This window comes from Lepus europaeus, chromosome 3 (genome assembly GCF_033115175.1).
Source record: "Lepus europaeus isolate LE1 chromosome 3, mLepTim1.pri, whole genome shotgun sequence".
NCBI classification, from domain to species: Eukaryota; Metazoa; Chordata; class Mammalia; order Lagomorpha; family Leporidae; genus Lepus; species Lepus europaeus.
The window spans coordinates 34,577,424-34,599,129 of NC_084829.1; the positions used below are offsets into that span (position 1 = coordinate 34,577,424).

The following is a 21,706-nucleotide window of genomic DNA, read 5'->3' on the forward strand; positions in this document are numbered from 1 at the left end:
GAGGTCGGGGTCGGGTGATTTATTGACAAGGGCAACATCAAAGGCGCCACACTTAGGTCGGCGGGCGAGATAAGGCCCGCGCCCAGGCCTTGTGCTTCTCCTCGGGGCTCTTGGAGGCAAACTTCTCCTGCAGTTTTTTCCACATGCCTTTGTTCATGTCCTTAAACTCTTCCAAGGTGTCTGCAAAACAAGACACAGGGATGGCTCAAGCCTCAGCTCTGGCTACACGGGCAGCCCCGGGCCCCGCTCCTCACCCTGTGTCTGCACATCCACAGGTGAGACAGGGTCCCGCACATCAGAGCAGCCTGCTGGCAGTGAAGGAGCCCCGCATGCCCGAGACACTGCCCGCTCCGGTCCCCGCCCTGGGCATCTAGGAAGCACGGTGCACCACCTGTTGCCCTCTGCACACGAGTGTACAAAGCTGCACGGTGGTGTGCACCATGTGATCCACAGCCATGTGCTGCACCGCAGGGGTTTAGACTTCTCAGAGTACTTCAAAAAGTTCATGGAAATACATGATATTCAAAATTCCGTGCATAGATTTCAAGATGTTTTTCCAACAAAATTAACTTTTGAAAGTCATAGTTACAACAGAGAGAGGAGAGGCAGAGAGAGAGAGGTCTTCCATCCGATGGTTCACTCCCCAATTGGATGCAATGGCCAGAGCTGTGCCAATCCGAAGCCAGGAGCCAGGAGCTTCCTTTGGGTCTCCCATGTGGGTGCAGGGGCCCAAGCACTTGGGCCATCTTCCACTGGCCCCTGCCCCAGGCCATAGCAGAGAACTGGATCAGAAGTGGAGCAGCCAGGTGTCGAACCGGCGCCCATATGGGATGCTGGTGCTTCATACCAGGGTGTTAACCCACTGCGCCACAGCGCCGGCCACTCCATAAATAAATCTTTACAAAATTTCTTTTTCATCTACTTGAAAGGCAGAGCAACAAGGGGTGGAGGGAGGGGGAGGGAGAGTGAGAAAGAGAAGGGGGGAGGGAGGGGGGAGGGAGAGGGAGAAAGAGAAGGAGGGAGGGAGGCAGGGAGATAGAGAAGCACTTTTCCAGCCTCTGGTTTATGCCCCAAATGCCTGCAATGGTCAGGGCTGGGCCAGACTGAAGCCAGGAGCCTGGGACTCCATCGTAGTCTTCCGTGTAGGTGGCAGGGGCCCAAGTACTTGAGCTGCCATCTGCTACCTCCTGGGTACACTAGCAGGGTGCTGGACTGGAAGCAAGTAGCCAGGACTTGAGCCAGGTGCTCTGATATGGTATGTGGGAGCCAAAAGCAGCAGCTTAACCTGCGTCACAATGTGGCCCAGAGCTGGGATTTGAGCTCTTGCCGGTGTGGGTTTACTGCAGGCTAGGCAGCTAAGCAGGCATTAGGGAGGGAGGTAGACCTGGGCCTGAGTCTCCACCAATCCCCTCATCAGTAAAATGATAAAAATCACCACCTTGAAAGGTGCGAGGGTCTGGGCCAGCACTGTGTGGTGGGTTTAGCTGCCAGCTGTGACATCGGCATCCCCATATGGGTGCCCGTTTGTGTCCCGGCTGCTCTACTTCCAATCCAGTGCCTAAGAAAGCAGCAGAAGATGGCCCAAGTGCTTGGGCCCCTGCCACCCACATGGGAGACCCAGATGAAGCTCCTGGCTTCTGTTGTGGCCATTTGCGAAGTGAGCCAGAGTATGGAAACTCTCGGTTTCTCCATCTGTACCTCTGCCTTTCAAATAAATCTCTAGGAAAAAAGAAGTTGTGAGGATTAAAGGAAATGGGGGCCCGCTGGACAGACGGTCTCTTCACTATGCAGGCAGAAGGGGCTGGGGAGAGCAGTGGTACAGGTACCCACCCACACCCAGGGATCCCTCGCCTCCACCCATCCAAAGCCAGCACCCCTGCTTGCCACCTGCTAAGAAAGCCTCCAGACACTGCCACGGGGCCCCTGGGGGACAAAGCTGCCCCCCCCCCCCCCCGCCCCGAAGGAGCTACTGCTCTGCAGCACCCCTGAGCCCAGCAGCCACGACAGCTGGTTTCCCTGTGTCTAAAACACAGAACATGTTCAGGCCTGCTTCAGCGTTCATGGGCTGAGTTTCCATCTTATCAAAACTCCCAGAGAACAAAAATAGCCTTTCTGAACAAAAAAAGTCACCTACGTTATTTATTAATGACATTTGCTGCCAGTGGCTCCTGTCTGAATCAGGACAGGCGCTGCCCTTCAGCCACCAGCCTGGCATCCCGCCCTGGGACTTTTCCAGAAGTCCGGGGTCCCTTACGGGGTACAAAGGCACCCCCTGGAGACGAGACCCCTGTCTGCCTACAAGTCATGAGGACCCCATGCCCAGCAACACGCGGGGACTGGACTCACAGGCCCCAGAGCCTCACGCTACAAGGTGCTGCAGGTCTTTGCTTGCCCCGTCACGGGAAACACTCGAGCAGCTCACCCCAGACATTTGCAACAAAAACACAAGGCGTACTGTGAAAACCAATCATCAGCAAATTTCCTGGGGCCAGAACAAGCCACAGCACAGCCAATGGCGGGGGCTCCATCTCCCAGCCTCACTGCCACCTGTGCCCCGCACACTCCAGCTTCCAGGGGGGTCACAAAGAGGGCAGAGGCAGGGCCTCTGAGTCGGTGTCCATGCCACTTTTAGTCCAAACTGCTCAGAGTCTGTGGGCCCTCACGATGAGCCTGGCCATCAGCACGGTGACTGCAGAGACCCAGGCCCGGGGAGTAAACGTCTACCTTGAAAAATGCCAACGGAGCGATCCTGCCTGCCCACACCTTCACCCCCGTTCCTGGAGAGCACGTAGTGAAAGCAGGGTCAGAGTCGACAAGAACACAGGCGACAGCCCCAGGTTCCAATCTGCGCAGAAGGTAAGAGAGTTCTAGAAGGTCAGACGCCTGCATCTTAGCTGCCGCCGGCCGCTGGAGAGACCTCCAGAACCCCAGCAGGCCAATGCCCCAGCGCTGGCCCTCCCAGGAAAGGCAGGCCTATTTCTGTACACAATACCTTTGGCAATGGGAAAGGCAATTTTCCAGTACCTGCCCGCTGCAGCTCCGGCTCCCCTGCCCCAGCCCCTCTGCTGACAATGGAGCCAGGGACGGGAGGAGGGGACCGGCCTGGCAGGGTGGGGTTTATCAAGGACTCCCACACAGACCTGGCTAAGCCGGCTAACCCACAGACCGCGTCCCCGGGGTCAGATAAGTCTCCGTCGGATATCCCTATACATGTTTTATTGAATGACTTTTTGTTTTAATTAAAACCCTCATTGTTTATAGAGCCCCCTTAGGGCTATAAAAATAAAATTATTTTCCTTCCATCCTGATTTCAACTACTTCCATTTGGCAAATACGTATTCCCCTGTTCCCTGCTGCCCAGCCTTGAATCTGAAAGCACTAAAGATGGATTTTCTTTTTAAAATGATGCCTTTGACCTTCTCCACATTCTGGCCAAACAGCACGGGCCCCGCCGTGATTCCAGACTGTCCATCGAGCAGCGCTGTCTTATTAGCCAATCCCCCCGGCCACTCAAAGACTCATTAGCAAAGCAACCCGAAAGGGCAGCTGTGCTCTCGGTACCTGTGGACAGGATCAGCTTGTACTCCTCCAGGGACAGGCCGCTGAAGCTGGTGTCTCTGGGCCGAGGGTACTGGGGCATAGGAGAGAGGAGAGAGATTAGTTCTGCACCACACAAGCCTTGCTCTCTCATTACAATTCACCAGGGCCCTGGGCAGGCCCAGGCCAGGAACATGGCAAGGAGAGGAGCAGCGCCACCGTGAGGTCAGACTTGGCCTCACAAGCACCAGTCTACCCAGGGCAGGCAGCTCCAACCTCAAAGTGGAATCCCCTCTGGGAGCCAGAGGCCAGCGTGTTCCTGACAGTTCTCGGGTGACGCCCACATGTGCTTTCCTGCGTGGCCACATGGTTAATCCTCAGTATCCTCTGGACACCAAATCCACAGCTGCTCGGGTCCCTTATGTAAAGTGGTATGTAGGGGCCTCCGCCTGTGACGGACATCCCATATGGACACAAGTTTGAATTCCAGCTGCTCCACTTCCCATCCAGCTCCCTGCTGATGGCCTGGGAAAGCAGTCGAAGACGGGCCCCTGCACCCACATGGGAGACTTGGAAGAAGCTCCTGGCTTCTGATGGCCTGGTCCGGCCATTGCAGCCACTGGGGGCATGAACCAGCAGATGTAAGACCTCTGTCTCTCCCTAACAAATCTTAAAAAAAAAAAAAAAAAAAAAAGTGGTCTGTACTATTTGCATATAACTTATGCACACCCTCACATGTAATTTAAATCGCCTCCATGTAACTTACAATACCCAGCGAGTGCATGTAAATGGCTGTTACAATATATTGTTCAGGAAATAATGACCAATATTTTTCCTGGATACGTTTGCTCCGTGGGGCCTGACTCCATGGGCGCGGCACCTCTGGTTAAGGAGGCTGCTGTGTACGTCTGCAGTCAAGCCCAGGGAAAGCCACACTAAGTGGCATCTGACAGTGACTAGCTCAGGGTTGGGGGAAGGCCCCCATCTCCACACCTCTATCACCAGCGCGGGAAGTACCCGTTCCACAGAGCGATGGGAACACGTGAGACCCAGGGCCTGTCCCAGGTCCCGTGAGCACACACCAGCATTGAAGCACACGGCTTTTATTCTCCATTTTAACAGCCTTTGTCTAGGTGACCTCAAAGCCTCTACAGGCACCTTTGTTGGCCTGGCTGAAATTGCTGGTTACACGGCAAAGCGGGGAAGGCACAGTTCTTTACAAAACGTGGTATAATCAGGTTTCCCTCACTCTTCCCGGCTGCCCCCCGTCAGAGGGCTGGGATATAACAGGCCGTGGCCCACTCACCTTGTGTTTGTAGTAGTTGGAATGGAGCCGTGCTAAGCTCTCGTACATCTGATCACAGGCCTCTGGCTCTGCAATCTGCAAAACAAGGAACCCCCAAAGAAGTGAGCAGAGCAGTCCTGTGCCCATGCTGCGCCTGCACCCGAGAGAGGACCACACGCAGGGAGGCACCCACACGACGCAGCTGGCACGGACTCCCGGGCTGCTCAGCCTTGTGGGAAGTGGACCCGACCCACAGCCCCCCGCGGTGAGAAATCACTTTTGGGAGCAGTGACTCCACCTCATCGGTCCCCCACCTGCAGACAAAGCAAGTGAACCAGTGAACGATCACCGGCTGAGCTCCTGTGACTTCCCCCGGGAGACACAAAGAATCGCAGTGGTGGGAGTGCGTCCCTCGCCGGGGCAGAGCCAGGGCATTCGGGGGGCCTCGAGGCTAAGCAGTCAGTGTGCACACCTGCAAGACTAAGCTGGGCTATGAGGGACATGGGGTCGGGAGCAGAGAGGGCCTTCCTGGGGGACAGGGTGGTGTGTGTGAGGCGGAGGGGCAGACTGGACGGTCCACCTGAGGGCCTGCAGGTACAGGTGGAGAGCCTGTGCTGGAAGAAGGGAGAGCTGTGGAATTAAACTTTCAACATGAAATGGATTAAAAAGATTCTTCTATGAAAGGTAAAAAAAAAAAAAAAAATCACGTGACCTTCCACCTGCAGTAAGTGAGGAGCTGCTGAAACAGGGCGGTGTTTAAGGCGAGCGCAGTGAGCGGGCGCCCACGATGTTGACTCCGGCGTGGCCAGGCTGGCAAGAGGGCCTTGCCAACGCAGGGGCACACACGCAGCCTCCGGGCGCCCAAGGGGCAGCGCCCTGCCGGCAGCATCGGCACGGAGATGGACTTTCCCTTCCCATCGCCCCTCTGCCCTCGCTATCATTTACCCATGGCTCCTGGCTTTTTTCTGCCTACGATCCTGAAAGCTCCCCAGAACAAGACTTTCCACGGTTTCCCCAAGAATTCAGATCTCTATTCTAACTGAAATCCTCTCTCCAAGAAGGCAGCGTGTAGATAAATCAGATCAGCGTTTTAACAAGGCAGCTCTGCTTCTGCCTCCGTGTGTGTGTGTGTGTGTCAGGGAGCGAGCTGAGGTCCCACCGTGACAGCACGCCGATAAGGGATCATCACTGAGCTGCACTGCCGGTCCCTGCGCTCGGGCTGTGCATCACGAGCACGCCAGGTGGCCGGTGCTGGCCAACAGTGGCCAAGGGCACTGTGTGGGCAGACAGGCACGAGGCTGGGGCTGGCAGGCCAGCTTCTCGGGGCGCAGGCCATCTGCACACACACTCTGGTGCACAGGGACAGGCGAGTCGCAGAGGAGGGAGCGCAGCACAGGCGCAAAGCTGCGGCGGTGCCGTTCTGACCAAAGGTGGCTGCGTTCCCCCTGCGCGCCCTCCTCGCGCCTGTGCCTATGCGCTCTCTCTGGACATCAGTGCGTCGGCTGCTCGCCCTGACACCGCTGAAGGAAGCTGTCCCATCTGCTCTCGGGTCTCCGTATCTGTCCATGCTCTCCTCCTGGTCTGAGAACGACTAGGGCACACACCCCCTTCATCCCGTGGTATCTGGGGGGGGCTTACAGAGGACAAGGACATCCTCCCACAGGACTGCAGTTCTAATTCGAATTTGGGCCACCCAGCACAGACCTGACAGCAGCGTGCCTGACCCACGGCCCCCACAGAGGAAAAGGACCACCCACTGTAGTAACACATGTATATTTAGTCTCCTGTGATCTGGGACACTTCCGCAATCTTTGTCTTTCATGAATTGCCACTTCTGAAGCATCCTGGCCAACTCAACCCTGCTTTCAAAAGCAAAGACAATAATAGCCCCGACTTGGGGGGGTGGCGTGAGGGTGAATGAGGCAAGGCCTGGACTGCCGTGGATTCTGGCCCTGGAGCCCCGACAAGTGTGCACGGGCCGTTTCTGCTATGGTTTGGGACAGCAGATGTAGTCACCTCAGGCCCCTACCTCAGCTCAGAGGAGGGGCCGCCAGTGACACCAGCATCCCATGTGGGCATTGCTCTGTGTCCCGGCTGCTCCCCTTCTGGTCCAGCTCACTGCTGCTGGCCTGAGAAAGCAGCAGATGATGGCCCAAACAGCTAGGCCCCTGCCACTCATGTGGGAGACCTGGAAGAAGCTCTTGGTTCCTGGCTTTGGCCTGGCCCAACACTGGCTGCTGCAGCCATCTGGGGAGTGAACCAGCGGATGAAGATATCTCTCTGCCTCTCTCTCTCCCTCTGTAACTCTTTTTTTTTTTTTTTTTTTTTGACAGAAGAGTTACAGACAGTGAGAGAGAGAGAGACAGAGAGAACGGTCTTCCTTCCGCTGGTTCACTCCCCAAATGGCCACTACGGCCGGAGCTGTGCCGATCCGAAGGCAGGAGCCAGGTGCTTATCCTGGTCTCCCATGCGGGTGCAGGGCCCAAGCACTTGGGCCATCCTCCACTGCACTCCCAGGCCACAGCAGAGAGCTGGAATGGAAGAGGAGCAACTGGGACTAGAACTGGCGCCCATATGGGATGTCAGTGCTGCAGGCGGAGGATTAACCAAGTGAGCCAGGGCGCCAGCCCCCGTAACTCTTTCAAAATCAATTTTTAAAAATCTTAAAGAAATAAGAAAGGAAGGAAGGAAGGCGGGGGGCAGGGAAAGGAGGGAAGGGGAAGGGACTGAGAGGAGAGGCAGAGGCGCCCAGGACAGCGGTGGGATGCAGGTCACGTAGAGGAGGGGCTAGAGGGCGACTGCAGGGCCGGGAAGAGGGCCTTGCGGGTGAGGGTCAGCCCAGGCGCACGGCAGGGAACAGCATTAAGGGCACCACCCGTGGATCGGGGTGGCTGGCAAATCACCCAAGGCTTCACTTGGGACCTGGCCTGCCGGCTCTCAGTGGTCACCAAGCTCTCTGTGATCACTGGGGCAGGCACTGACTCCTGGTGTCTGCCACAGGCGCCTGCTGCGCCCGGCTCCGCCCCCTGGACTTGTCCCCCCACCACCCTCCATTCGACCCCCTCCCCAACCAGGCTCTTAGGAGGGGAGTCGACATCCTGACTCCCAGAGCCTCCTCCCGGGCTCCACCTCTGCACCCTCATCACACCTGCCCGGAACCCAAGCAAAGCACCCCTCCCACTTCAACTTCCCACCCTCTCCTCCCGCCATACCACCATACCCGTGGGGGGGGGGGGTAACGTCTATACGTGCATTCTTTCCCCACCTCGTGCATTCTTTCCCCACCTCGGAGGGGCTTTGGGCCGGATGGAGGGGCACAGAGGCCTAGCGCTCACTCCACTTCTAAAGCACCCCTCAGCATCAGAGAGGTGGCTTCCATGACGCCTGGAGGACGCAAACACCCACCAGGCCCACAAATGGAGCCCCGCCCAACCGCCCACTCGAGGTCAGAAGGCGCTCTGAGGCCGCCGCTCTGAGGCCGTCAAAGCGGCTCAGAGAGGGTGCGGGGGCTTAAGTCAAGCCCATTTCTAGCAAGTTTTCACCGTCTAAGCTCAGCGGCCGAGCACAGCCTTGCTTACTAGGCACAGGCCATCCGTGGACGCACCCCTCCATCTCCCACCTCCTCCACTGACTCCAGCACAGCTTGTCCAGACGTGAAATATACAGTGTTCCCGGAGAAACACACTCTGCATTTGCAGAAAAACCCTGATACGCAGCCTTAAATTAGCTAATTTTGCATTCACACCTAATGAGATTACGGACATTTCAGGACTAATGGCAGTGCTGGGTCTGAAAAAGGCAGCAGTGGGGACGCGATGAAAAATTCAGCACCGCTCCCTAAATGTGAATAAAATAGATGTTCGGCTGACAAGATGTCCTTTACGGCTCTATTTTTGCTCCTTTTGCATTTCCCCTGCTCGGCCGCCAGTAAATTTCTCTTTACCATATTAAACTTTCATACATACAAATCCACATCACTGCCACAGGCACGATTCCGGTTTTCAAAATTGAGTTTTGGGTGCTGACAGCAATTGGTACAGCGGCCCCTATTCTAGTCACACAAAGGGACGCGTAAGCACTCCTGGGAAAGGGTCTTGCAGACTGCTCTGCTAACTAAGGTGGGGCTGGCTTTGCTCCAGGAGGACTTGGTAATGAACTTCTGAAATGAGTTCGTCCTGTTATGGGAGTCTCTTCCCCTCGACTTGGAGTGCTCTCTGCATAGGTGCTCCGGAAATGAGTCTATTCCCCTCCACTCAACTGGACATGTATTTCCGGAGCACCTAGGCAGAGAGCACTCTGCTGGGGGCTGTGAGAAAGGCCCCGCCCCAGCTCTGGAGGAGCTGCCAATCAGGCTAAAGAGAGGAGACCCACAGGCAGTAAGAAACAGAGGGAACAGAGCGACAATGCTGCAGAGGGAGGGAGGCCCGGGACCTTGACAGGAGCGGCTGGGGCCCAGAGGAGCGGGAGGATGAGACACGAGAGGCACAGGGAATAAGATGCTCAGGGCAGCCGGGGTCCCTAAGTGGAATCCAGGGAGGGCTTCAAGGGCCTGGGAAGCCACCAAATTCTTGGCAAGCTCTGCACATGTGGGTTTTGGGTGGTGGGTGGGGTGCGCACTAAGCCCTCGAACGCTAAGAACCACTTGTATGGCGGCCAACTAGGGAGGCTGAGGTCAGGGCTCCTCCTGCAGTGGTGAGAGGCCCAGATGCCAAGGACCAGAGGACACTTAAGGCCTCACACAGTGGCCTGCCAGCAGTCTGAGAGGCAACAGACAGCCCCGACAGGCCTCAGAATACAGGGGTGATCCGCTGGAGCCGGCCTACAGTGGATCCCCTAGGAGGAGCACCTGTTATCGTTAAACCCACAGAGATCAAGGAATATCACTCTGGCCCCGTTCAGAACTGGGAGAAAACAAGATGGAGGTGTGGGCACTTCCTCTTACGCGGTGGTTCTCCTCCCAACACCTTTTTGGCGGTGGGTTTGAGATTATACCTAAAAATACACCATCTGCCCTTAGGTCTTACATCAAAAATCTGACTTCGGGGGCTCACGTATGGGGGGTGAGCAATACTGAGGTGGCTTCACAAGGACCAGCACCTGTTAGGCGGGGTGTGTATGTGTGGCAGCGGAGGGTGGGGGGAGCTGGTTCCCTGCCCTATAGAGGGATGCCAGGGACGAGGCCTCCATTGGGTGGCTACATAAGAAACCCAAGTGCAACTGCCTTCAGCCTGGGCGGCGTTAAACCTGGACACAGTGCGAGCACAGTGGTTTGTGGGTGACCAGCAGCAATGCAGGCCGCCCTCCGGGGCTGTGCCCGTGCTGCATAGATGGGTGCTGGTGTACGGTCAGCGTCTTTCAGAAGCCTCCTGGGCACCTAGTGAAGTCAGAAGGATTTGCTCCTTCCCCTGTAGTTAAGTCAACAATTACTGTTGCTTGCCACCTTCCCCCACGTCGGGAGTCTTTTATGAAGCTCTCAGCACTGCAGGGGACGTGTGTTCTCTTAAGGAAGCCGTACTCAAAGCCCATCAACAGTAACTTAAGAAACTGCACAACAGGGCACACGGTGCGAGAGGTGTTCCATGTGCTCCTGCTTCCCACTGTGCCCTCCCCCTCAGCGGGGCCTGGGTGGGTCACAAGACTCCCCAGTGGGCAATGCGAGGTGGAGAGACCGCAGGCGGCGTTTTGTTCTCAGGTTCGGGGTATAAATTACTCATGTGCCTTCTAGGAGCCCGCCTTTCCACGCTGCTGTCCCGCTGAGGACCTCTTCCTGCCTGCACTGGGGAGGCCGTGGAGGGCCCAGAAAAGCAGGTGGGGCAGCACGGGAGATGCCCGACACTCTGGCCAAACTACCCATGGCACTAAAGGGACTAAGCAGGGGCCGGTGCTATGACGTAGCTGGTAAAGCCTGCACCTGAAGTGCATCCCACATGGGCACCGATTAAGTCCCGGCTGTTCCACTTCTGATCCAGCTCCCTGCTAATGTGCCTGGGAAAGCAGTGGAGGCTGGCCCAAGTACTCAAGCCCCTGCACCTACTTGGGAGACCCAGAGGAAGCACCTGGCTCCTGGCTTTGGTCTGGCCCAGCCCTGGCTGTTGCAGCCATTTGGGGAGTGACCCACTGGATGGAAGATCTCTCGCTCTCCTTCTCTCTCTGCATGTCTACCTTTCAAATAAATAAATCTTGAAAAAAAAAAAGGGGGGGGGAACCAAGCAGGGAAGGAGAGAGTGACTCGACGTGAGGGGAACAGCGGGGCTGAGCACCCACAGGCGAGGCAAGCCCAGCCCACAGGACAGCTGGGTCTGTTTCCCGCTCGCCTTGTCTCTCACCGCCAGGGGACCCTGAGCGAGTTGTTCGTGCTCCTGCTCCTCACTGTGAAATGGGGACGGGAATGAGCACGGCAGAGAGGTCTCAAACGCTGCTCAGCGTTCAGGGTCACCATGAGGACGCAGGCGGCTGAGAGGCCGACGGCTGCTCTCCCTCCTCTATGGTGACAAGGCTGTGAGAACAAGCCACCTCCCGCTCCAGCCATCCTAGCAGCGGGAGGGGGAGCGGGACACCAGCCGGCAGACCCGGGCTCATCCCCGCCCACTGCTGCCAGGTCCCCACAAAGGATTTGAGGGCGTCAATGGGAGTGACTCACTGTGCTGTTCTCAATTCCAGCAGGGGGCTGCTCCCTCCAAGAATGATCACAAAGATTCACCAAGCCCAGGTGCGTTCCCAGACGGCATCACGAGGGTCCTGAGTGATGTGCCAGCTGCCATCGTGGTGTACCTGCTCACTCTTCCAGGGACACAGCCTTGACCTGCAGCTATGACTCAAACCTGTGTGGGCCTTTGACTATCAGGAGCTATATCCTGCCTCCCTGCCCCCGTGATGACAAAAGATGACAACTCCCCCAGGGAAAGCTCTGTCCTCTGCACACTCTCTCACCTGCCCAAGGATCCAGCGCCTCCCCTCCCAATAGCAAGCAGCCACAGTTCCCCGGACCCAGGAGGCTCTCCCATCAAGTCCCAGCACCCGGGACACAGAAATAGCCCCTTCTCTCTTCACTACTCCTCTCCATCTAGTTCTGCTACATCTGCAACTCTGTCCAAATGGCTTCTGTCTCATGGGCCATAACCAACCACTTATTTATCCATTCGTTTGTTCGTTTACTGAGGGTTTTCTGTGTGCCAAGAGTTATGCAGACACCAGGGGAGAGCAGGAGGGAGGTGGGGACGATAAAAGTGGCATCGCTATCCTCCGGAAGCTCGCGTGGAGACAAGCCTAGTGCGCATGGCCCTGCGTGCCAAAGGGCTTGCGGGGTTAGGGCTACATGTGACGCTTGCCTTCACACTCGAGGCCATTGAAGACCACGGTAAACAGTGGGGGGCCTGAGTGCAGTGTACTATCTGCGCCTGTCCTAGAAGACCCTGGCCAGACACTCCATCCACACTGCCACTCCCCACCCCCCAGAAGTCGGGCACAGTGACACCAAGGTACACTCTTGCTCCATCAGCTGGACCGGCCTGGCTCTGGGTTGGGCCGCGCTGCTTTAAAAAACAAAACAAAACAAAACAAAACAAAACATGTTCCTGCTTCGACAGGTCTTGACCACGTTTCGCAAAAGCTGTTCCTTGCCGGCGCCGCGGCTCACTAGGCTAATCCTCCGCCTAGCGGCGCCGGCACACCGGGTTCTAGTCCCGGTCGGGGCACCGATCCTGTCCCGGTTGCCCCTCTTCCAGGCCAGCTCTCTGCTGTGGCCAGGGAGTGCAGTGGAGGATGGCCCAAGTGCTTGGGCCCTGCACCCCATGGGAGACCAGGAGAAGCACCTGGCTCCTGCCATCGGATCAGCGCGGTGTGCCGGCCGCAGCGCGCCTACCGCGGTGGCCATTGGAGGGTGAACCAATGGCAAAGAAAGACCTTTCTCTCTGTCTCTCTCTCTCACTGTCCACTCTGCCTGTCAAAAAATTAAAAATTAAAAAAAAAAAAAAAAGCTGTTCCTTAAGACTGCGTATCTCATTTCATATCTCTGACCTCTTGCCTGAGCCTGGGCTCCACTCGCTCACAGCCGACCTGACATTTTCATTTGGATCGGAGTCCACTTGGCATCTAACACTGAAGACGACCCGCGTCGGCTTCCCCACACCCCTGGTCCCTCATCTCATCTTTCCCGTTTCAACAAACAGAATCATCTTACCCCTGGCTGCTCAGGGGACAGAGAAACCTAGGTGCTCCCCTGGGCTGGTCTCAGCAAGTCTTGCCGACTCACCTGCCCGCTCTATCCGCCTCTGGCCCAGGGGCCACTGACGGCTCCTCCAGCCTCCATTTCCACTCTGTAATTACACTGGCTTTGTAAGATCAACTCCTAACCAGGGCTTTGGAGGCCTAACCATGCCTAGCTCCAGCCCGCGGCCAGCCGACCTGCCTTCCCTAGCCTGACATGCTAATCCGCTCTCTGCCTCAGGGCCTCTGTGGCCCCTTCCAGTCAAGTGCACACTCGGGTCCCCTCTGCTAGCTGGGCTAACACATTCTATTCCTTTACTGTGCCACCCTGTTTTAGCTGTGTGCATCATGGTTACTTATCTGAGTTGTCCTTTGTGTCTCCTTGTTTCCTGTGTCCTGAATGAGGACATGACACGTTAGGGACAGGACCTCACCCGCTAAACTCACTGCTGTCTCCTTCGCACCCAGCACCGTCCCTGGCAAATGGCAGGAGCTCAGCAAATATGTGCGATACCAAGGACCGAATCGCAGAGGAGGGGAGCAAGAATGCAGGCCTGTTTCACACAGGGGCCTGAGCAGACGATCCAAGCCCGGTGTACAGGTTCCAGGGGCCCAGGAAGAACGCGAAGGCTTGGTGTGGGCTCTGCAGAGCTCCTTGGAGATCAGCTCAAAGCACAACCCCGGGAGGTAACGACGCTGTGCTGTGGGACCAACGAGCCTGGGACGCGCTCATCAGCAACAGGTCACCACCCCGCTTGCACCTCCAATCACCTGGAGAACTGTTTTAAAAACACTGACGCACAGGCCACACCACGAGAGGCTCTGATACCATAAGCCCGAGAGGCCCCGGGCATCTGGACTTTAAAAAGCCTCCTCGCTAATTCCAAGGTGCAGCCACGCAAATGCAAGGAACGAGCGTCACTCCCCGCCGTTCTCGGGGCACGGAGGTCCGCGCGCACGTGCGGCCCGGGCCCGGGAGGCCGCGCATGCGCTCGGCGGCTCCGCCCCTGCCTCGTCTTCCCTCCCCGCGCCCAGCCGTCTCCCCGCCGGTCACCTGGGTGTTTTCTCCCTCCCGAAAGGCCTGTGCGACCCGCTGCCGCAGGTAAGCACCCAAGTCCCGGCCCCGTTTGGTCTCGTCCACTGGCCATTCCTCACAGAGCTTAAGAAAACGCCGGTATCGGCTGGCGGCCATGATGGGCCCCGCTGTTCCCGCCCCTGGGGGAGGAGTCGGCGTGAGCCAATGGCGCCTGCGCACTCCGGCTCTCAGCCTTCCCGAGGGGCGGGCCGGGAGGGCGGAGCGGGCATGCGCGGCCGGGCGGGCGGCCTGGCGTGCTCCGGGGGGCGCTGCTGGCCCGTGTCTGCGGCCCGGCTAACCGCGTCTTCGGCCTGCGGGGAGCGGCCCCGCCCCTAGGGGCGAGGGCGACGTGGATACCCCGGGGACAGCTTTGCTTCGCTTTTCAGTGACTGCAGGAGCTGGAGACTTCACAGCCCTCCTCGGAGACCGCTGCTCTTTTGTATAAGCGAATATATTTGCATGTAAATACAAATTGCCTGGGGGTAGGAGATGCTTTGGAACCTCACACCTCGCCTGCCTTCTTACAGCCGAAACTGTACCTGCCATGACCACTGCTTCTCTGCCACAAGCCCTTCCTGGGAATTCAGCCCTGGCTTGCTCTCTGCGGCCCCAAGCCCTTTTCCCTGCAAGGCACAAGTTCCCTAGCCTGAGCACTGTCAGCTGGACTGATTCAGCCTGCAAAACCTAAAAAAACAAATTGATTGTGAAATATATGTAACATACAGTTTGCCTTGTCCACATAGAGCCTACTGTTGAGTGGTGCCAAACTTTCGGCACGCTGTGCGTCCCTCCCCTAACTCTTCCCGTCTTGAGGAACCGGGACCCTGAGCCCGCTGGACAGGAGCTGGTTTCCCTCGCCCAGCCCCTGCCAGCTGCCACTCCACCTGCTGTAGGTGGAATCTTACCCGGCTTTTCCTTTGGTGACTGGCTTTTGTCCTCCGGGTTCATCCACGCTGTAGCATATGTCAAAATTTCCTTCCTAGGGCTGGCACTGTGGTGAAGCAGGTAAAGCCGCCATCTGCAACTTCCCGGCTGCTGCACTTCCAATCTGGCTCCCTGCTACTGCACCTGGAAAAGCAGGGAGCATAGCCCAAGTCCCGGGGCCCCTGCACCCATATGGGAGACCCGGAAGAAGCTCCTGGCTCCTGGCTTCACCCTGGCCCAGCCCTGATCATTAAGGCCATTTGGAGAGTGAACCAGCAGATGGAAGATCATTCTCTCTCTGTCTCTCCCTCTCTTACTATGACTCTGACTTTCAAATAAATCTTAAAAGAAAAAAAAAAAAGAATTTGCTTCCTTTTTCAGGTGGAGAATGTAGACATTTTACTTGTCCATCCTGCTCTCCTGCACCTGGGACATAAATATCTCTGAGCCAGTCCTTTCCTGGATGGAGACAGAGAAGTGAGATCGTGGCTCCTACAGTAATTCCATTCTTAACTCCTTGAGGGACTGCCCTGCTTTCTCTCCGGGCTGCCCCATGTGACATTCTGCCCACCAGTGCGTGAGCGTCCTTACCAGCGTGTGCTGTTTTCCGGGTTTTGGGTTTTTGGTAGAAGCCATCCCAGTGGGTGTGCGGAGGTATGGCATGACAGCTTTGAACTGCACTTCTACGATGATTGGTGATGCTGAGCAAGACTTCACGCGCTTACCGCCCCTTTGTGTATCTTTGGAGAAATATCTACTCAAGTCCTTGGTCCACTGTTTTAGAAAATAAATGTGGGAGGCAGAGGGAGAACTGTCCACTGGGCAGCATGCTCTGAACCGCATTGCTGCTGAGCTTCAGAAGTCTGTGTTTCCTGGATGTTAATCAGATGTATGACGTGCACACGTTTTCTCTCACTGAGACTGTTTTTGTTTTGAGGCCGGCGTTGTGGCATAGTGAGTAAAGCTGCCACCTGTGACGCTGGCATCCTACAGGGGCGCCGGTTCACATCCCAGCTGCTGTACTTCCGATCCAGCTCCCTGCCAGCCTGTCTGGGAAAAGCAGCCCGAGTGTTTGGGCCCCTGCCACCCATGTGGGAGACCCGGATGAAGCTTCTGGCTCCTGGCCAGCCTGGCCCCGCTCCAGCTATCGCTGCTATTTGGGGAATGAACCAGCGGATGGAAGATCGCTGTCTCCCCCCCCCCCCCCCACTAACTCTGACTTTCAAATAATAAATAAATAATAAGATGTGTGTGTTTGACCAAGTCTGCTCCTACACAATTCTGCATCACCAGGCAGCCTGGTTTTTCTTTTTAAAGGATTGCTCCACCTTCCAGCTTTTCCTTAAGAAGGCCTCAGCCCCGCCCCGCATGCCCTGCAGGGGAGCAGCCTCCCCCCCACCCCCCCCCCTTCTCACCCCACCTGCATTGTAGCGGGGAGCCCAGGAGACTCCTGGGAGTATTTACTTACCCAGAACACACAGTTAACAGCGACAGGGGCTCTGACTGAAGTGTGAGGTGAGGCGCTTGTTCCGGGGGAGGAACTATTCTTTCTAGCGGCTCAGGGGAGTGCGGGAAGAAGATTCAGATGGCTTCTCAGAGCAGCAAGAGGCAGGGATGAGAGGAAGGGGGAGTTGAATTCGAGGAAGGATGAGGGGTGGTGGGAATCGGGGACAGCTTGAGCAGCTTTAGCTGCCTTGAAGGTGTTGGGAATAAAGACCTATTGAAGGAGAACCTCTGGGGACCCAGCGTGTGAGTTGGAGGGTTATGGGAAATGAGGCACTCATGGGCACCGCCTCCAGGAAGCCTGCTTGGTTAACCCCAGCCCACGGACACCCCCTGCTCCGTCCTCACACCATGGCTGTCGGGAGGCCCAGAAGGCAAGGCTCTGTGTCTTTACTACGGAGCTACAGGCACCCAGGGCTCCCACTGAGAGCCCCCACCCCCAGACCTTGTCATTTGAAGAGCCCCCTGGCTGGCTGACAGCTGTCCTGGGAGCTGGGGACTGAGGTCTGTTGTCACAGGCAACAGGAAGAGTCGACTTCAGTGGCAGCAGGTGTAACCAAAGGCTGAAGAAACCGATGGGACGCCAGGCAAGCTCACACCAGTGCCCCCATGCATGCCGGTCGCCCCCGACTCAGATGGGCCTGCCACCTCCCCTGCCCCTGGCTTGCCTCTGGAGTCTGGCACACCGGCTTGTAGGGTGGGCTCGTTCATTGGTTCGTCTGGGACCAGCTGTGTGATTTTTTGTTGTTGTTGGAGCCCACTACAGAATACAAACGTGAAGCCCCCTAGAAAAAGAGCTATTAAGACTTCTCCGCCAGGGGCAGCAAAGCGTCACGCCAAGCACGGGGCCCTCCCTGGCCCTGTGGCTGCACAGGTCACGTTGTCGCGTGGCGGGCGAGACAGGTGAGGGCCCTGCTCCTGTGGCTTCTACACTGAAGTGTGGGAGGCGACAACACGGCACACACACAGTGATGGTACGCGTTTATGTCTTAACTCATCCCATGCAGAAACAAGGTAATCTCACCGTGCTCTGTGCCAGGGAGAGAGGGTGCCAGGGCCTTCCCTGAGGGGCTTGTGACAGGCACCTGAGTCCCCCAGGGGGCGGCCTCATGGGGGTAGGGCAAGAGGCTTGCAGGCAGATGGGCAGCAAAGGGAAGGCCTTTGGAGCCCCCAGCCTGGGGTGGGCTGTGTAACTGCTCCCAGTGTCCATTTCTTTGTCTTACAATGGGACTTAGGAGGATAAATGAGCTGGGAGTGTGTGTTGTTCCATTGCCTTACGCAAAGTGGCTCTCGGAGGTCGGTGCCACCATCATCCCCCTGGTGCAAAGGTGGGAACAGAGGCACGGAGAGGGCAGGGTCTTGCCAAGGTCATGGGCAAGTGGACGGCAGAGCCAGGACTTGAACCCAGGCTGAGTTCCCCAGAGCCTGACTCTCATCCCCACTCGCTCAGGTGCCCGGAGGCCTCCTCTCCGTGTTGTAGTGAGGCGTTGGACGCCTCCCCCTGCCCAGACTGCTGCCCAGGTGGTACAAAACAAACCACCAGAGCCCGTGGCTCTCGTGCCTTGCTTTCCGAGGGTCCTGGGCCCTCTCCGGCCCTGTTTTTCCCCAGGTCCCCTTTCCTTTCCCTGTGCCCGTGGGTGGTTTGTGCAGGGGCCGGGCCCACTGGCTTGTCAGTCACCCAGTGCCATTCTGAGCGCATTGAGAGGTGCTGCCTGGAATGCAGCTGTGCGCTGCCAGCCGCTCGGGGAGTTGATGACCACTTTGCCACCCACCTGCTGCTGTCACTCATTCCGCGCTGAATGCAGCCTCCTCCGGCTCTGTGGAAACCCCCACCGGGCCCCACCTCCCAGCCCTTTGGAGCGGGGATTCAGCCTTTCTGGAGCCCTGATGGCTCATTATGGCAAGAAGGCAGAATCCACGGGGGAGGGGGCGGGGGAGAGGCAGCAGGGAGGGCACGCTGCTTCAGCGTTTCAAGTTATAATGATCCCCGTAATCGAGACCTCGGATTGCCCATTTTCAGTGGCTTGAAAGTGAAAATATCGTTTTTGTAATGCTGGTGTTAATCATGTAAACATTAAAAAGGAATTAAATACTCAAGCTCCGTTGTGGTGCGACTGCCCGGGTTTCTCCTGACTTCTTTAGCTGGAGGTAACGATAGGCCACAGTACCCAGAGGTTACCAGGAAAACGTGGGCCTGGACTTGAATCCAGACAGCCGCTGAGTGCCCCCCCACAGCAGAAGTAGCCTCAAGGGTCCCACCGGCCACCCGCCCCCTGCCGCGGTGAACTCTTTCTAAGCCGGGCAGGTGTCTGGGTGGTGCTGGCCCGGCCTCCCTGGGCTCCTGGTAGCACCTCAGTATCGGGCAGCAGGGCCTTGAGCACCATGGTGTCTCCCTGAATATTTGTCGAGTGCGTGCCGCATTAGAATACAACCCAGGTCTCCCCCGGCCCACCTGCCCCACTGCCACCCACCCCCCAAGAGCCTCGTGTGCCGGGGCTGCTGTGGGGGACAGGGTCAGGGCAGACCAGGAGCCGGCAGATGGCAGGATTTGGGGCTTGGGCTCGTTCTCAGGTCTTCTGTCCCATTTCAGGGCGGGCTCAAGCAGTTCTGAGCGATGCGTAACAACGACAGGGGCCGGAGCCCAGCCACAAGCCCGCCTGCCCGGCTGGGCTCCGCTGGCCGCTGTTCCTGGCTGCCCCCCCCCCCCCCCCCCGCCCAGGCCACTGGTTCTTGGCGCCCATGTTTTCGCTTTAGCTCTTTCCCTCATCTTCTGCTTTATGTTTTTGGCCACAGAGGATGCAGATTTAAATCAAAAGTCAGAAGTTTAGATCATTCTGGAGAGCTGCTGATGAGTGGTCTTGCCTTGCCATTTGTTTTATGAGGCTGCCGCCTGCCCTTTCCTGCGCGGTCTAGAAGCTCCGCGCGGCTGCGAAGAGTGATGGGGCTGCCAGGGCGCTGCCCAGAGGCCCAGCGCGTCCTGATGACACTGCATTATGGAAAAGCTGTAATAACATTCCACTCTTCAGCCGGCTCCTCAATCACCCGGGGGAGGCCGGGGGACCGTGGGGAGCAGCGACTGTCTCCCCACTCGCCGCTGGTGGTGGAGGAGGGGAGGTTGGGTCAGGGGCAGGCCGCTTCCCCCCGACCCGGGTGTACCAACCGAGCCGTGCTCGCTCTTCCACAACACCTGTCTAGGGGGATGGGGAGGGGACCGAGGGAGGCGAGATGCACGCCACGCTGCGGGTCCCTGCTGTCCCCCTATGACCCCCACCTGCTCTTTACTTCTCTCTCTCTCTCCCCTTCTTTAACTCGGGTGTCCCTGCATCACGAGGAGTATGGAGAAAGAGGTGGTGGTAGAGACTGGCTGGGGTCTCATCAGATCTACTCCCTGTTTCCAGCCTCATAATTAAACTCCATGTGAGGTACCCCCCAACCCTGGGCACCTGCAGGCCACAGGACACAGGTGTGCCTGCTAGGGAGGGGGGGGTCCGGAGTCCAGAGTGGTTTGCCTGCTGCTACACTGGACAGGACTCTTACCCGACAGCGGCCTGTCTATTAGAGGGGTTTGCCCACTCTGTGTGTTTCTCAACCTAAAAAGATGAGAGCAGCCCAGGCTGGGGTGGGTAGGCCGGGAGGGAGCAGTGAGGGCCGTGGGGGCGGCTCAGAGCCGCTTCCCGGTTCTCGCGTGCTAGGGCCCCGTGTTTCCATGTCCCTCTCTCCCTGGGGCCGTGTACTTCAGGGCGGGAGGCCCACCCAGACCACTTGCTGGTCCTGAGCAGGGAGCCCTGAGCCCATGCGTGTGGACCCTCTTCCAGGAACACACGCCCTTCTGCCCCACTTTGCAGACCAGATGGTCTTCCAAGGCACAGCTCGAAGTCATGCTGGGTGACCATCGCCCGCGGCAGAGACCCGCGAGGCCTCTGCTCTCCAGGGCCACTGCACACATACCTGAGCAGGCAGCCCTTGCCCCCGCTGGAGCACTTGGAGGTATTTTCATGCCTGATATGTCCAGGCCGTCTCCTGACTGGCTTGCGAAATCCCAAGGTTCTTAATGAGAACATCACGATCCTCACGCGCTTGTTTCCCATACGGGCCTAGCACTGTGCCCTGTGTGCCAGGGACGCGGTAAATATTTGGGGAAAGGCCGGGCAGGCAGGCAGGCTGGGGGGTCAATCACATCTCGATGAAGGAGCTCCTGGGCAGTTTTTCCAGTGTCCCCACCATCTGGGCTCACTTGCCTTCCCCTCCTCATTTCTACTGCTCCCCGCCACAAAGCCCCCATTCCGAATGGCGTGGTCTACCCCTACGTTGGGCCCCGTGTGCACTCCTGTCTCCCTCCAGGGCCCACGTAGCCCCACCTCCTCCAGCAGCTCCCACCATGGCCACAGTTAGCGAACAAGAGATCCCAGGGGTGATTACCGGCCACACAGCTTAGTCCCCTACGCCATCGGCGCCGTCTGGTGAAGTTTGCTGTCAGGTTTTGTGGGCTGTCCTTGGCCCCTCTGCTAGAACCTAAGCTCTCAGAAGCAGTAAGAGGTCGGCGTGAATGGCTGCTCGGGAGGCACCTGCCAGTTCCCAGCTGATCCCAGGCTCCCTCCCTCCTTCTACCAGTTTCCAGGAAATTCAGACCGGAGACCAAACACACCCACACCCCATCACCTCTCTCCCTACCTTGTGTTCTCGCCCCTCTTCCCAGATTCCGATCGGCTCGGGCAGGCTCATGCCTTTGAGGTTTTGAGCCTGCAGAGCCATGTCCAGACCACAGCAGGCCCTCTGAGCCCAGTAGTTCAGAAATGGCAATCGAAACCTTCGTGGCCTACCCTGTCCCCTTCTTAGAACAAACTTCGCAGTTGCCAGGGACATCGGGAGACGGGCACTCCAGCTGAGCCTTGACTGATGTGGGGGGAGGGGGAGGCCTCATCCAGGAAGGGCGGGTGGGGTGAAGGAGAGCACTCTGTGACAGCAGTGCAGTGGGCAGTGCCATGGGGGGCCTCTGGCTCATCCTCAGGCAAATCTCATAAGCCCCCAGAGCTCAGAGAGGGTGGAGGTCCAAACAGCTGAAGCCTGGAGCCTGGGGCTTGGTGGCTGTAGCACCAGGCTCTCAGGCGAGGGAGTGGCCTGGAAAAGGCAGTGTGAGGGCTTTCCCATCATCTGCAAGTGCTCCCCTCGGAGGCTGC

General features: G+C 57.7%; 1 protein-coding gene across 1 annotated transcript; it reads right to left on the reverse strand.

Moving 5' to 3' along the window:
• Nucleotides 1-4: 4 nt before the first annotated feature.
• LOC133755843 (ubiquinol-cytochrome c reductase complex assembly factor 2) lies at nt 5-14,254 on the reverse strand. Its single transcript, XM_062185977.1, has 4 exons — nt 14,082-14,254; nt 4,844-4,918; nt 3,562-3,631; nt 5-180 (listed from the first exon to the last, which is right to left on the reverse strand). The coding sequence occupies exons 1-4, from the start codon at nt 14,217-14,219 to the stop codon at nt 53-55; spliced, it is 411 nt and encodes a 136-aa protein (XP_062041961.1). The 5' UTR covers nt 14,220-14,254; the 3' UTR covers nt 5-52.
• Between the last annotated feature and the right edge of the window lie 7,452 nt (nt 14,255-21,706).

What these genes read in the sequence shown, in the direction of transcription:
- LOC133755843 (XM_062185977.1), bottom strand. Translation starts at nt 14,219, where the DNA reads ATGGCCGCCAGCCGATACCGGCGTTTTCTTAAGCTCTGTGAGGAATGG. An exon ending in GGGAGGGAGAAAACACCCAG is followed by an intron (nt 4,919 to 14,081) that starts GTGACCGGCGGG and finishes CTTGTTTTGCAG; the next exon opens with ATTGCAGAGCCAGAGGCCTG. An exon ending in CCAACTACTACAAACACAAG is followed by an intron (nt 3,632 to 4,843) that starts GTGAGTGGGCCA and finishes CCTATGCCCCAG; the next exon opens with TACCCTCGGCCCAGAGACAC.